This window comes from Poeciliopsis prolifica, unplaced genomic scaffold (assembly GCF_027474105.1).
Source record: "Poeciliopsis prolifica strain line A6 unplaced genomic scaffold, Auburn_PproV2 SCAFFOLD026, whole genome shotgun sequence".
Classification (NCBI taxonomy): Eukaryota; Metazoa; Chordata; class Actinopteri; order Cyprinodontiformes; family Poeciliidae; genus Poeciliopsis; species Poeciliopsis prolifica.
The window spans coordinates 625491-637028 of NW_026562401.1; the positions used below are offsets into that span (position 1 = coordinate 625491).

Here is an 11538-nt window from a genome sequence, read left to right on the forward strand (position 1 = left end):
ATCATTTCATCAGGTTTGTTGGTTTTTTTGCAGTTTCCTTAAATTTTAATATTCCATAGAAGAAAATATATCCATCCTCTTTTGGAGAAAGTTTTATTTTAAAACACCAAAATAGAAATAACATTGAGCTTCTTTAAAAGTGACAGATCTCCTCCATTAGATATTTATCATAATTTATAAGTTGTCTTTTTCTTTCCAAAGTTCATGTAATAGGCTACTTTCAATTGTAAAGAAAAAAATGTTGTTGTTTTTTTCAAGCCCCCACTTAAAATTTGTGGGGTATTGAGGAGAGGAAAATAAAATAATTTTACTTTTTTATGTAATATTCTTAAAAACAGACATGTACTTGAATGTAGTAGGGTTTTATTTATGCAAAACCTTTCACAGTCCCCCCAAAATGACTTGAATCTTTTGCAAGGACATTTGACTAATTAACTTTAATATTAATTCAGAAAAATATAGTTACATTGAAGATAAGTGTTGGAAGACATTGTGTTTGGATTATCTTCTATCCCCAAAGCATCTTTGAAGTGTTGCTAATTGGCGCCACCTGTGTTGGAAGCGTGTAAACGCAGCCTGGAAAGTTCAGTCAAACATGGCTGCTCTAAAGAAAACGCTAATCGCTGCTGCTGTTGCCGCTGTGGCGGCTTTTTGCGGCCACGCATTTCTCAAAATACAGTAAGTAATTGAAACTTTTGTCGACCGATGATGAAATGCAGATACAGGGCTGGCAATATGTATATTTTTAAATGCCGATAGTTGTTGCCGGAACAGTGTAGCGCGTACAGCGTTAATATTATTTAAAATCACATTAAAAATAGAGGTCCATCTAAGCTTAAAACGTAACATTTCAAGCTGATTTTGTTGATTCTAGTTGTTTTTCTGCAGGAGGCTGAGTCTTGCCTCCAGAGAAATGCCTGTCAAGCACCTCAAGTGTCGTTATTTACCCAATATAGGTATGCATTCTTCACTTAGACGTGTCTTTGATTTTTGGGTACACAAATATCTCTCTTCTTTTTTATTATCATTATTTATTTTTTGCACCAATTTAATTCGAATTGTAATATAAGAGCAACAAGAAAGTCTGAAGTCCAAGCATTTGAAAGTAGGTCAAATGTCAAGACAACAGAAAAGTAATAAGTTTCACCTTAAACCCTTTTTTTCAGAGTATGGAGCAGAGGATATCACTATCCTTAAAGATGGACTGGCCTTTTTGAGCACAGTATGTCTTTTAATCACTGAACATTTAGTAGTTGATCTGGTTTGATTTTTTTAATCTGTAATTTGAATCATGTTTATTGCTCAAGTGTGTAATATAATGAGAATGCTCTCTGGTGGGGCACGCCTTTCATGTAACACAATAGATTTGGAGAATAATCCAAAGTTACCAAAAGAAAAAGGAGCGTTGAAGTAACTTCCTGTAAAAATAGCTCATCGACTGTCAAGAAAAATCTCCAACAGTCACTGTTATCCGTGTAGGGGCTGCATGATTACCTTGGATTGCCGTCGTTCTCCAGTGAACCAGGAAAAATGTACGTTCTGGATCTGTTGCACCCGAAACCGACCCCGGTGGAACTGCAAATCAAAGGAGAACTGGACCTCAGCTCTTTCAACCCGCATGGGATTAGTGTATACACGGACGAAGCAGGTAGAACACATTCCAGCTTCGAAATTTAACATGGAATCATTTTCTCATTTGTTTCTGGAGTCAACCGATGCATGAACAGCACTGGTGGTTGCTTTCAATGATTGTAGCAACTAATAAAGTAATGATGGCTGTAAACAAAATCCCCTGCTAATAATGGAATATATTTGGTTATGTTAAATGTAACCAATGTAGCAACATAAACGTTTTAGAAAATAAAATGGAGTTTTTTCAGTCTATAATATAATGACATTTTGGCAATGCTCTCTTCATGCGACAACAGATGAAGTAGGAAGGGTCAAAACAGCAAAGACTTGTTACAAAATTGATTCCGACCTGGTGAAGGAGAGAGTAGATTCTGAGCTCAAAATTAAGCAAACAAATTCAACTATATTCACACACTCTGATATTTGGATTATATCTCTTTGCCCTGTTCTACCTCTGACAAATTTCTTGCTGTACAGACCACCTTACATGACATCTGACTGGAACCGTGTTCAAGTAGAAAATAAACTTCTAATAGACTGTCAAAGAGCAAAACATACTACCAAAAACAAAAATCACACTGAATCTAATGACAGAAAACTATTTCTTTTACAGATGACTCTATATATCTGTTTGTTGTCAATCATCCTCAGCAAAAAAGCCAGGTAGAGATTTTTCGCTTTGTTGGGGAGGACACACTTGTGCACTTAAAGACTGTTGCACATCCTTTACTGATTAGGTACTTATAAATCCCCCCTGGTTCACCTCTAGCAATATGCTTCACATACTTCAATATTCATATTAAGACTTTTTGTATTTGTTTCAGTGTGAACGACATTGTCGCCGTTGGACCAGAGCATTTCTATGCAACAAATGATCGTTATTTTAGTTCTACACTTCATGTGCTAACTGTCATCCTGAGTATGCCCTGGTGTAACGTTGTGTACTACAGTCCTGAGGAAGTGAGGGAGGCAGCTGGTGGCATTCAGTCAGGAAATGGGATAAATATATCTCCGGACAAACGGTTATTTTCATCTCATTTTATTGTTAACAATAACAATTTGCACAATTAATCTTGCAATTTAGAGGTGTACCTCAATATACTACATTGTAAAAAACTAAATTTATCATAGTCATTACATATAGATGGTGAAGCTTTAATAGCATATGCTTCTATTACATATATTGTAAGATGCTAATCATATATTTAGCATTTATCTCTGGTAAATTGTGATCATGGCTTACATCAAGGGAAAATCCAAAATTCAGTGATAGAGAAAATTCACTTATTACACATAATTGTTCTGAAAAGTGTGTACATGTACTGTACAGTATATTCACTCAGTACCTGCTCAGGTCTCCCTTTAGCATCTTCATGACGGTTTTCAGCTGAAGGAATGCTCTAAAATATCCCAGTAGATGGAAGTTCTTACTTTAATAAAAACAATGTAAATAATGGGATGGAAGTATTAGACAAATACCTTTTTTTTTCTCTTTCTAACAGGTATATTTATGTTTCTGATATCCTGGACCACGAGGTGGATGTTTTTGAGCGATTAGACGGAGAACAGTTGGTCTTCATTAAGGTGTGTGTTTTTGTGTTCCTTAATCTTGGAAGTGACAAAGATGGTTCTGCCTTTTGATACATTGTCAGTATTTCAAACTGGTCCTGATCGTTGTACTTTCCGTTCGCTCCGAAGAGCTTAATGCTGTGCATGAATTTCTTCAGAAAAAGCTGTGCTTTACTATGACATTATTTCATGCGCTGCTGTTTTATATTTTGTTACTTTTCTTTATCTTTGCTTTTCCATCTGAAAGGTTTCACATGCTGCGATCTGACAGGGCATAGTGATCACGTCTCTTGTACTGTGTTTTTTTTTTTTAACAGTCTGTTCCAGTTGGAACACTTTGTGATAATATTGAGGTGGACCACATGACAGGTGACGTCTGGCTGGGCTGTCATCCAGATGCCACTAAATTGTCCAATTTTGATCCTAAAGATCCTCCTGGCTCAGAGGTCTATGCTTTTTCACTGTTTATTTTCTTCTTCTACAATTCATACGTCATAAAATAACTGACAGCAACCTTTCCTGCAGATCATCAAGATCAAGAACATTGTCTCAGATCAGCCGATGGTAACCCTGGAGTATGGAGACGATGGTCACGAGCTGATGGGCTCCACCGTTGCTGCACCCTACGAGGGAAAGCTGCTCATCGGGACAATCTTTCACAAAGCCCTGCTCTGTGCTTTGAAATAAACTGCCACTATTTATCCCAAAACACAATTTTCTTATCTCTCTCGAACAATAAAACTATTTTGGTTTGTCATCGAAGACTATGAGAAAACAGAATAGCATTATCGCAACTTTTTTTTCCTGGTATTTACACTTGGACCTGCTACACATCTAAAAAGATGTTATTACTGCAAATATCCTACGTTCATTGCAGCAGTCAAAAACAGGAATTGAGACTTAAAATTGGCAGATATCAGTAATAAATACAGTTCTGCTATTTTGTTCACACACACTCAACATGGAAACTTTCTATAACTCAATGTCGGTGAATTTTTAAAAGCAGGAATAGGAAGCATTGTTTCAATCGTGGATTTTCCGTTTAGTCCCTACAGGGTAGCAGCTGTTATATAAACATCAGGGTTTTTACGCAATCTGGAAATGTATACGTTTAATCTATCGATCAATAAAACTTTACGTATCACTTTTCAACAACGCTTTACAATTTTATCATCTATTGTTTTTATATCTACCAAAATCAACAAAGAAAGCACATTTACTGAAGAGGCTCTTATCAGGGTCAGGTTATTATGGCTGTTATTTTAAGCAATATATTTTAAATTGCACTTTGTCAATTTGATAGTTGCCATTTATTAGCCATCATGGCTCTTCTAAACTCTTACCCTTTTCATTTTAAATATATGACAAAATATTTGTCATAATTGTTGTTTTTAGTAAATTTGTTAATTTTTTGTGTTAAATAAAAATCAAAAGTTTAATTAAAATATTACTCATTGTACCTGCTTTCACAACAAAACAACTATATAAAATTTGGCCACATAAGTCCATCATAAGTTCAAGTTTATTTTTAAAAATGGGACAATCCATATTAATGAACATTTACAATACATGAGATTATAGTCGCTAACTAACTTCCATCTCTGGTCTCGTTGACAAGGTGATGTTACAGCACGTAATAAATACAGGAATAAAAAGAAAATGTATTAAACAATCTTAAAATCCATGTGTAATATAATCAACGTTGGCATTGATTATGTGAGGCAGTTTTTAAGACGGTTTCTAAACACTGAATGCAAAAAAGATTTCTAAACATATAAAATGTTCTGAGTTGCCAAGTTTAAGCTAAAATAGGAGGCTACAGACGAAAAACAACTAACCTTTTGGGAGACACAAGAGCCGGCTCTGAAAAGAGCCAAACTTCCCATCATTATTTGTGAGCGCACCATCAAATACAACTGAAAATACTGTTTTCTGTTTTGCCAGGGAGCAAGCATGTATCATCCTTTTTCATCTATAGAAATACTATTTTCTGCCACCTTAGAAATTGTAAATCGAGTCTCCCCACCATCAGGATGCTGCACTTTCTCTTCTTCTGCAGCATCTTTGTCTGGCACTGTGAAGGTGATCCCATCATTTACTGATTCAGAGGAGCCATAATTTCTATTTTCCTCACGGTCTGTTATTTCACACGCTTCTGACGTGGGTTCCTTGATGTTTTCCTCTTCTTCCTGTTTACTTTCGTCCACCATTGCATTTGCAAACACCTCACTTAAACTGATGTGTCTCTTGTGCCGTGGTGAGTGCTCCAAGGTCTGGATGTGATTGGCCAAAATGTCACTGCAGCTCTTGGAGCGGTTTATGTTCTGTATTGGTGCTGGTTTCCTTTTCCTTGCATTAATTCCGATCTCTTTGATGACTGTGCTGTAGTCTTCGTCCTTCTCGGAAAGGAAGTTGAAGATGTCGACGACAGTCGGCCTCACGTCTGGTTTTTGCTTCTGTTGTTGCTCTTCTGGCTCCATGTACAAGGGTCTGTTCCTGTGCCTATGCTGTCGTTTCTTCCTCAGCACTTTGTGAGCTTCCACAACCATGTGGACATTCCAGCTAAAGAACAAAGACAGCCAGGCCAATCCCATATACATCCATAACTCTGCCATTATCCTGTAGAGTTTTGGGTATTCAATATCAGGATTTACACCTGCAATGAGTGAAATAATTCTCAGGTGTGTGAAGTTCATTTCAAATGTTATACCACCACCCTTACCGAGTGAAAAGTCTCACCTGCCACATAATCTCCAAAGCCAACTGTTGTAAGTGTGATGAAGGAGAAGTAAATCCCTTCTAGATAACTCCATCCTTCCACAGACATAAAAACAAGCGGAGGGATCACCAAGTGCACCAGCAAACCCCATAGGAGGAATATGGCAGTGCATGTGAGCTGGACCTTTTTCTGTCAAAAGCAAGAGAAGAAATTTATGTATAATAAAGCATAGTGTTCAAATTTCATTAGAAATTAAATTTTGGAAGGTGTGTGCATTTCTGGTAACACAAATTAAAATCCTGTGAACTTGCCTTCAGAAGTCAACAAGTAGAGTCCCAATTAAGTGGGTGCAATGATAATACATTATATTAACTGTTCTATGAAGGCTTCCTAGATTTGTTAGAGAATATCAAAGAAATATGGAGGAACACAGCAGACAGATCGGAGAAGGTTCTGGAGTTTAAAGCAATGTCACAAAACTTCATTCTAAACTTGAAACATCGCATATAGGACTATTCAATTCATCATATGAAAATGGAAAGAAAATGGTGTAAACCATAATTCGACCCAGAGATGGTCTTCCACCTGAACTGACTATTTGGGCAAGTAGAGGAATAATAACAGAAGTCAAGAGGTCCATAAATTAGGAGGAGCAACAGAAACAGTTCAGGTAAAGATGACAGTGAAGCGCCACGGCAAAGCCATGAACACAGAAAAAATAGTGATTTTAATTTTTTTTATTTTGCTAAATATACTAGTTAAAGTGCTTTGAATAACTTTCATTGGCTTAAAATGGTAAACTCCAAACTAACAGATGAGTCCAAAACACAACTTTTAGGCCTAACTGAACATGTATTGCAGATAGACATGAACACACCACCCCCAAAGTAAAACATGGGCATGGCTGCCTCATGTTGTGTGTATGCTTTTCTTCAGCAAGGGGAAAAAATTTGGATGAAGTTAATAGAAAAATGAATGGAGCAAAATATGGGCAGTCTTGGGAAACGAAGCACAGAGCGCCGTTTGAGGCTGTAAAAGACTTGAGAATGGGACTGACATTTATTTGCCTACCAGAGGAATGACTGAGATCAAAGTGTCTTTAAGCAGGAGAATGGTTAAAAGTCCAGATTTAAATCCAATTCAAAATCTCACCACTGAAACACCCTTTTCTATCAGAATCCCAGACAGTCGTTTCGCCCGGTCTCCAAAGAAAGATCCCAGTGTGCTTATCCACACCAGGCAGAGAGGGATCCCACACAGGCCATACAGGATGCAAAACACGCGGCCAGCTTTGGTCTTGGGAGCAACATTACCATAACCTTCAGATGAAAGAAAAATGGAAATTGACCAGAGGCAAGACAGTTGTAAAGTTGGCAAATCATCAATGAAACTTCTGATAAGTAGGTAGACTCTGGGTCAGGAATAGTGTCCTATTAGTTAAAATGTCCAAATTGAGTTGTCCAAAAGGTAAATGATTAAGCTGACATTAATAGGTAAAATGTGCTTAAAACAAATCCTGTACTTTGTATAACACTATTAGCAATGAAGGACATGGATTCATTATGAAGAATAACAGTCAAGCTACAGATTTGCAGAAGGGTGTAATACCTATAGTCGTGACGATGGTGGCAGCAAAGATAACAGAATTGCCCCAGTCCCATGTGTTGCGGTGATTGTCCCCCGTAATAGCCACACCTTGGCCGGCGGCCTCAGACGCAATCTGAAGGGAAAAAACACATGAATGCAATCTCCAGAAAACAAATATACATTTATTAAACATAGCTCCTGCTAGTTTCTCTCCCATACAAACGGCCTGATTTTTGTTGTTTTTTGTTTTTCTTGGAACGCGTTACGTTTCAGTATTTCCCCCACAGGTGAACACACCTTGTGGAAACTTTCAGACGTGTAGCGGCGTGTGGCCATGGTTGCTCTTCCAGCCAGTCTTTCAGTGTTACTAACTTGTATAATTAGGGAATGATAAAAGGGAACTTTTCCCTGTAATCAAGTTAAGTTATTATTTTTAGAGCAATAATAAGTACATAAATCCCGATTCAAATGTAACTCGGTGTACTGTAAAGCAGAGAAATTGTAGTTTTTATTTAACTGTAATACACCACATTTCTGGTAACATTTACATGCGTTCGTGGTCACAAAGAACTTTCCCCCTGTACTTTTTATTTTAAAAAAGAGAGCGCTCCAAACCTTCAGTATCTCATCTAGGGTTTCCTTTGTGACGTTGTTGCTCCTCAAGATGTTTTCCTTCTGCTCAATATATTTGTCTCTGGCCGCTTTCCAGTTTGGCTCCTCGAAAATCTGGAAAATCGCGGCACCGATCGAGAGGTAGAAAATGATGCAAGAAGTTAAAAAAGGACCTTTATCGGCCATGTTAAAGCCATAACTTCACACTCTTCCCTCCAGAGCGAGCAGCGGCGCATTCCAGCACAGGACTGTTGTTCAGTGGGTTGGCTTTTCTTCCTGCTTTTACCATCAGGGGTTGGCAAAGCAGCAGGGCATACAACACTTTTACCAACATCTTCTAGAGTTGTGAAAAAGCCTTCGCTTCTTTGCAGATTATTTTTTCTCTTTAGCTTTCAATATTTTTTTTTTCTATTTGTCACATTTAGTGTTTTAGAATCATCAGATGAATTGTATTAGTCAAACAAAGTAAAGCCGTCTAAATACAAACTGATGCCGTTTTTAACTGATTTTATTTTATGGGGGAAAGTTATTCAAAATAGTCTGAGCCTATGCAAAACGGCATTTGTCCCCTTCAGCCTGACAGATGCCATCAACCATTTGTGTTTCCATCACTGCTTTCCTTTGCATGATATTTTTGTCAGTCGACATTGGAGAGGATGAAACCTGCTCAAGGCAGTACCTCAGTCCACTTTCAGGCTTCGTCTGGGTCACTCCAAAAGTTTAATTTATTTATTTATTTTTGTTTTTTTTGTTTTATCATTTAGACATGATGTGCTGCATAATGTGCTGCACTTTAGTGCGATATTGTGAATTGAAAGCTGGACATCCTCCATCAGGATTTTCTGGTAGACAGAAAATTTAACAGTTTCATCTTTTACAGGAAGATCTTTTATGCTACTTTATGTTGTCAGACAGGTGCTTTTCTGACAACATGATTGTTTCTGTAGCTTAGTTAGTAACAGAATCGGTTACTTTGTGAATTGCTATTCCGTCTTCCTGCAACAGGATGCTGTGGATCCCATAATAAATGAAGCCATTACTGAAAAACTGAATTTTCTATTTACGCAGCTTGTCTTTTCTTATTTAAAGTTTACTTGATAGTTGGAAACTTGTTAAAGCTCAATCATTTTCCATGGTGAAATTTTGATAGAAGTAACATTTTAAAACTATACATGTATGGCTACCTAACATCTAAATATTTCTCAAATAAAATATTCATAGAAATGTATTCTTGATTTCATTTTTTTAAAAGTAAATATAAAGACCATAGAATCCCAAGGACAAAAACTGGGGGTAATACTGAATATTGAAAAGCTGAATAACAATTATGCAGCAGGAAATTAGTTTCTGAGAGCAATGTGACTCTTAAAAGAGAAACATAATATTTACAAAGGCAAAGGCAAATGCAGCTGCTAGCAATCTTGAAATACCTGTTCTGACATTTTGATAAATGGCAGAGCCTCTGTGCTGACTTGCTGGACAAGTTTTGATTTGTTTCAGCCTGCATCATATGACGCGTTCTACGCAGCTCTACTGGAAGTGTGGAAACCATTACTGAAAGGAAGTCAGAAAAGGGTTAAAGCTGCAAACCTGTGAAGGATTTTATGAGGATGCAAAAAAAAAAAAAACAAGGGTGGAGCTCCACTCTGCTTATTTACCCAACACTTTTCAAACTCAAAGTGCTACAAGAAACACTGCTAATGTAAAACAAATAGGGGCAACTGTAAAGCAAATCTAAGCTGGGATACAAGCGTCACATGTGTTACCTTCACCATAAAACAACTCATGTGAAAGAAAGGTTTTAAGCTTTGTTTTAGAAGAGGGGGTGTGACAGGAAGCTGATTCCAGAGAAGAGGGAGCCTTTAAAATTAAAAGCTCTCGTTTTAGAAATTCTGGGAACAACCAGCTAACCCGTATGCTGAGAAGGAGAGTTCTCGTGGGACGATAAATGACAGAGACAGGATGTGGTTTAGCCATTAAGAACACAACAATGGAGTCAATTGTTTGAACCTCAGTTAAATTCCTATGTAAGCTCATTCAAAAAGTCACGCTATTTTCTTTGATTTGTTGGAAAGCAGCTGATTTTCAGTCAGCAATATAGAGAACACCAAGCCTTACAAAACTATTTATAGGCCTGGAAAGTTTTAACATTCGGACGCAATCAAGATGGAAAAATGTTGCAAACTCTGTCTTCCAGCTTTACATCTAAACGCCACTGTGAAAGATGTGGCCTCTCTGGAATCTTTAAAAGTTGCCAAGATCCCTGAGGAAGGACTTAACCACAGACACAGAAAAAACATAGGAAAGTAATGACTTCTACCAAATTACAGTCTTAAACTTGCAACAGTAAATTTCCCTCAAAGAGCCTTTTTTATCTGTTATCGGTAAAACCAAACAGTGGACCTCGTTTGCTCAGTTTAACACTGCTCCGATTTCACAGGCAAATCATAATCAGCAAAAAAGAAATGGAGCAGAACTGCATGAGACACAAAAAGCTGTTTTCCAATAATAAAAAATTCAAATCAACAATTAAGTGTTTTTTGTGTGCACATGGTCATTACTTTGTGTGTAAATATAAACCCAAAGGGAGGAATGTGTGTATCATTTTATTGTACAGAAAAGGATTCAGTGTCAGAAGCTGTCAAATTTTTTCTATACAACGAACACTTTACCTATGATTTTTATTATAACTATAAAGAAGGTATGTACATTTATAAAATTCAAATGTATTCACCAGTCAAAAATACTAAATAACATGGGGTTCTATTTCTAAACTATTGAGTGAAAACAATGTAATAATGCAGACATTCACTGCACAATCTTAATCTACAGGATAAAAAGTTTAAGTTTGTCACATAAAAAGTGCATATTCAATATTATCTAGGCTTTTTAAAGACATAACTAGCATTAAGTATTTTCTTGGTGTTTCTTCAGAGTTTAAAGAAATGATTTTACAGTCTGCTTTGGAGTTATACTTAACTTTAATTTAAAGGTGAGCATTTGGGAAAGGAAATAAAATTATAGGAAGACACAATGTTTTAAAAATTGCTTGTCAGTTCTGGTCCAGTCAGACTTCTTTTTGTATCTTCGCGACTCTGTCAGAAAAAAACGAAACTGCACCAGCAACCAGCAGGGACAGTTTTCATATCTTTGTGCGCAACCATTCAGAAGTCAGAAGCATGCAGAGTTAATCACACTGGGTGGATCCTGGCTGCTGTTTGTGATAATAGAGGGAGGCGTTGTCTGCAGTATAAACATACAGTCAGTCTACTGTACTGACAAAGTAAATGCATGTTTATTGCTGCTGAAGAGCTTAAGCTATCTCAGATTTATTGAAAAGCAAGATAAAATTGATTGCCTTCTACATGATCTTTTGGCTCAAGATAAGAACATTATTTTTTTCCCACTCTGCCGTGGGC

The 11538-nt window shown here is 37.0% G+C and overlaps 2 protein-coding genes across 2 annotated transcripts; one reads left to right on the forward strand and one right to left on the reverse strand.

The window, feature by feature from the left end:
* The first annotated feature begins 280 nt into the window (after window positions 1-280).
* Window positions 281-4630, forward strand: LOC129371247 (serum paraoxonase/arylesterase 2-like). The gene is made up of 9 exons (XM_055047746.1): window positions 281-678; window positions 889-956; window positions 1167-1222; window positions 1480-1648; window positions 2246-2369; window positions 2457-2654; window positions 3135-3216; window positions 3519-3647; window positions 3727-4630. Exons 1-9 carry the CDS (start codon window positions 596-598, stop codon window positions 3886-3888), a joined length of 1071 nt encoding a protein of 356 aa, XP_054903721.1. The 5' UTR covers window positions 281-595; the 3' UTR covers window positions 3889-4630.
* Window positions 4631-4705: 75 nt separating this feature from the next.
* On the reverse strand, window positions 4706-8389 carry LOC129371246 (potassium channel subfamily K member 5-like). Its single transcript, XM_055047745.1, has 5 exons — window positions 8123-8389; window positions 7529-7640; window positions 7073-7239; window positions 5941-6109; window positions 4706-5857 (listed from the first exon to the last, which is right to left on the reverse strand). Exons 1-5 carry the CDS (start codon window positions 8303-8305, stop codon window positions 5160-5162), a joined length of 1329 nt encoding a protein of 442 aa, XP_054903720.1. The 5' UTR covers window positions 8306-8389; the 3' UTR covers window positions 4706-5159.
* Between the last annotated feature and the right edge of the window lie 3149 nt (window positions 8390-11538).

What these genes read in the sequence shown, in the direction of transcription:
- LOC129371247 (XM_055047746.1), top strand. Translation starts at nt 596, where the DNA reads ATGGCTGCTCTAAAGAAAACGCTAATCGCTGCTGCTGTTGCCGCTGTG. An exon ending in CACGCATTTCTCAAAATACA is followed by an intron (nt 679 to 888) that starts GTAAGTAATTGA and finishes GTTTTTCTGCAG; the next exon opens with GAGGCTGAGTCTTGCCTCCA. An exon ending in AATATATCTCCGGACAAACG is followed by an intron (nt 2,655 to 3,134) that starts GTTATTTTCATC and finishes TCTTTCTAACAG; the next exon opens with GTATATTTATGTTTCTGATA.
- LOC129371246 (XM_055047745.1), bottom strand. Translation starts at nt 8,305, where the DNA reads ATGGCCGATAAAGGTCCTTTTTTAACTTCTTGCATCATTTTCTACCTC. An exon ending in CCCTAGATGAGATACTGAAG is followed by an intron (nt 7,641 to 8,122) that starts GTTTGGAGCGCT and finishes TTTTCCCTTCAG; the next exon opens with ATTGCGTCTGAGGCCGCCGG. An exon ending in TAGAAAAGGGTGTTTCAGTG is followed by an intron (nt 6,110 to 7,072) that starts GTGAGATTTTGA and finishes TGCTTTTGACAG; the next exon opens with AAAAAGGTCCAGCTCACATG.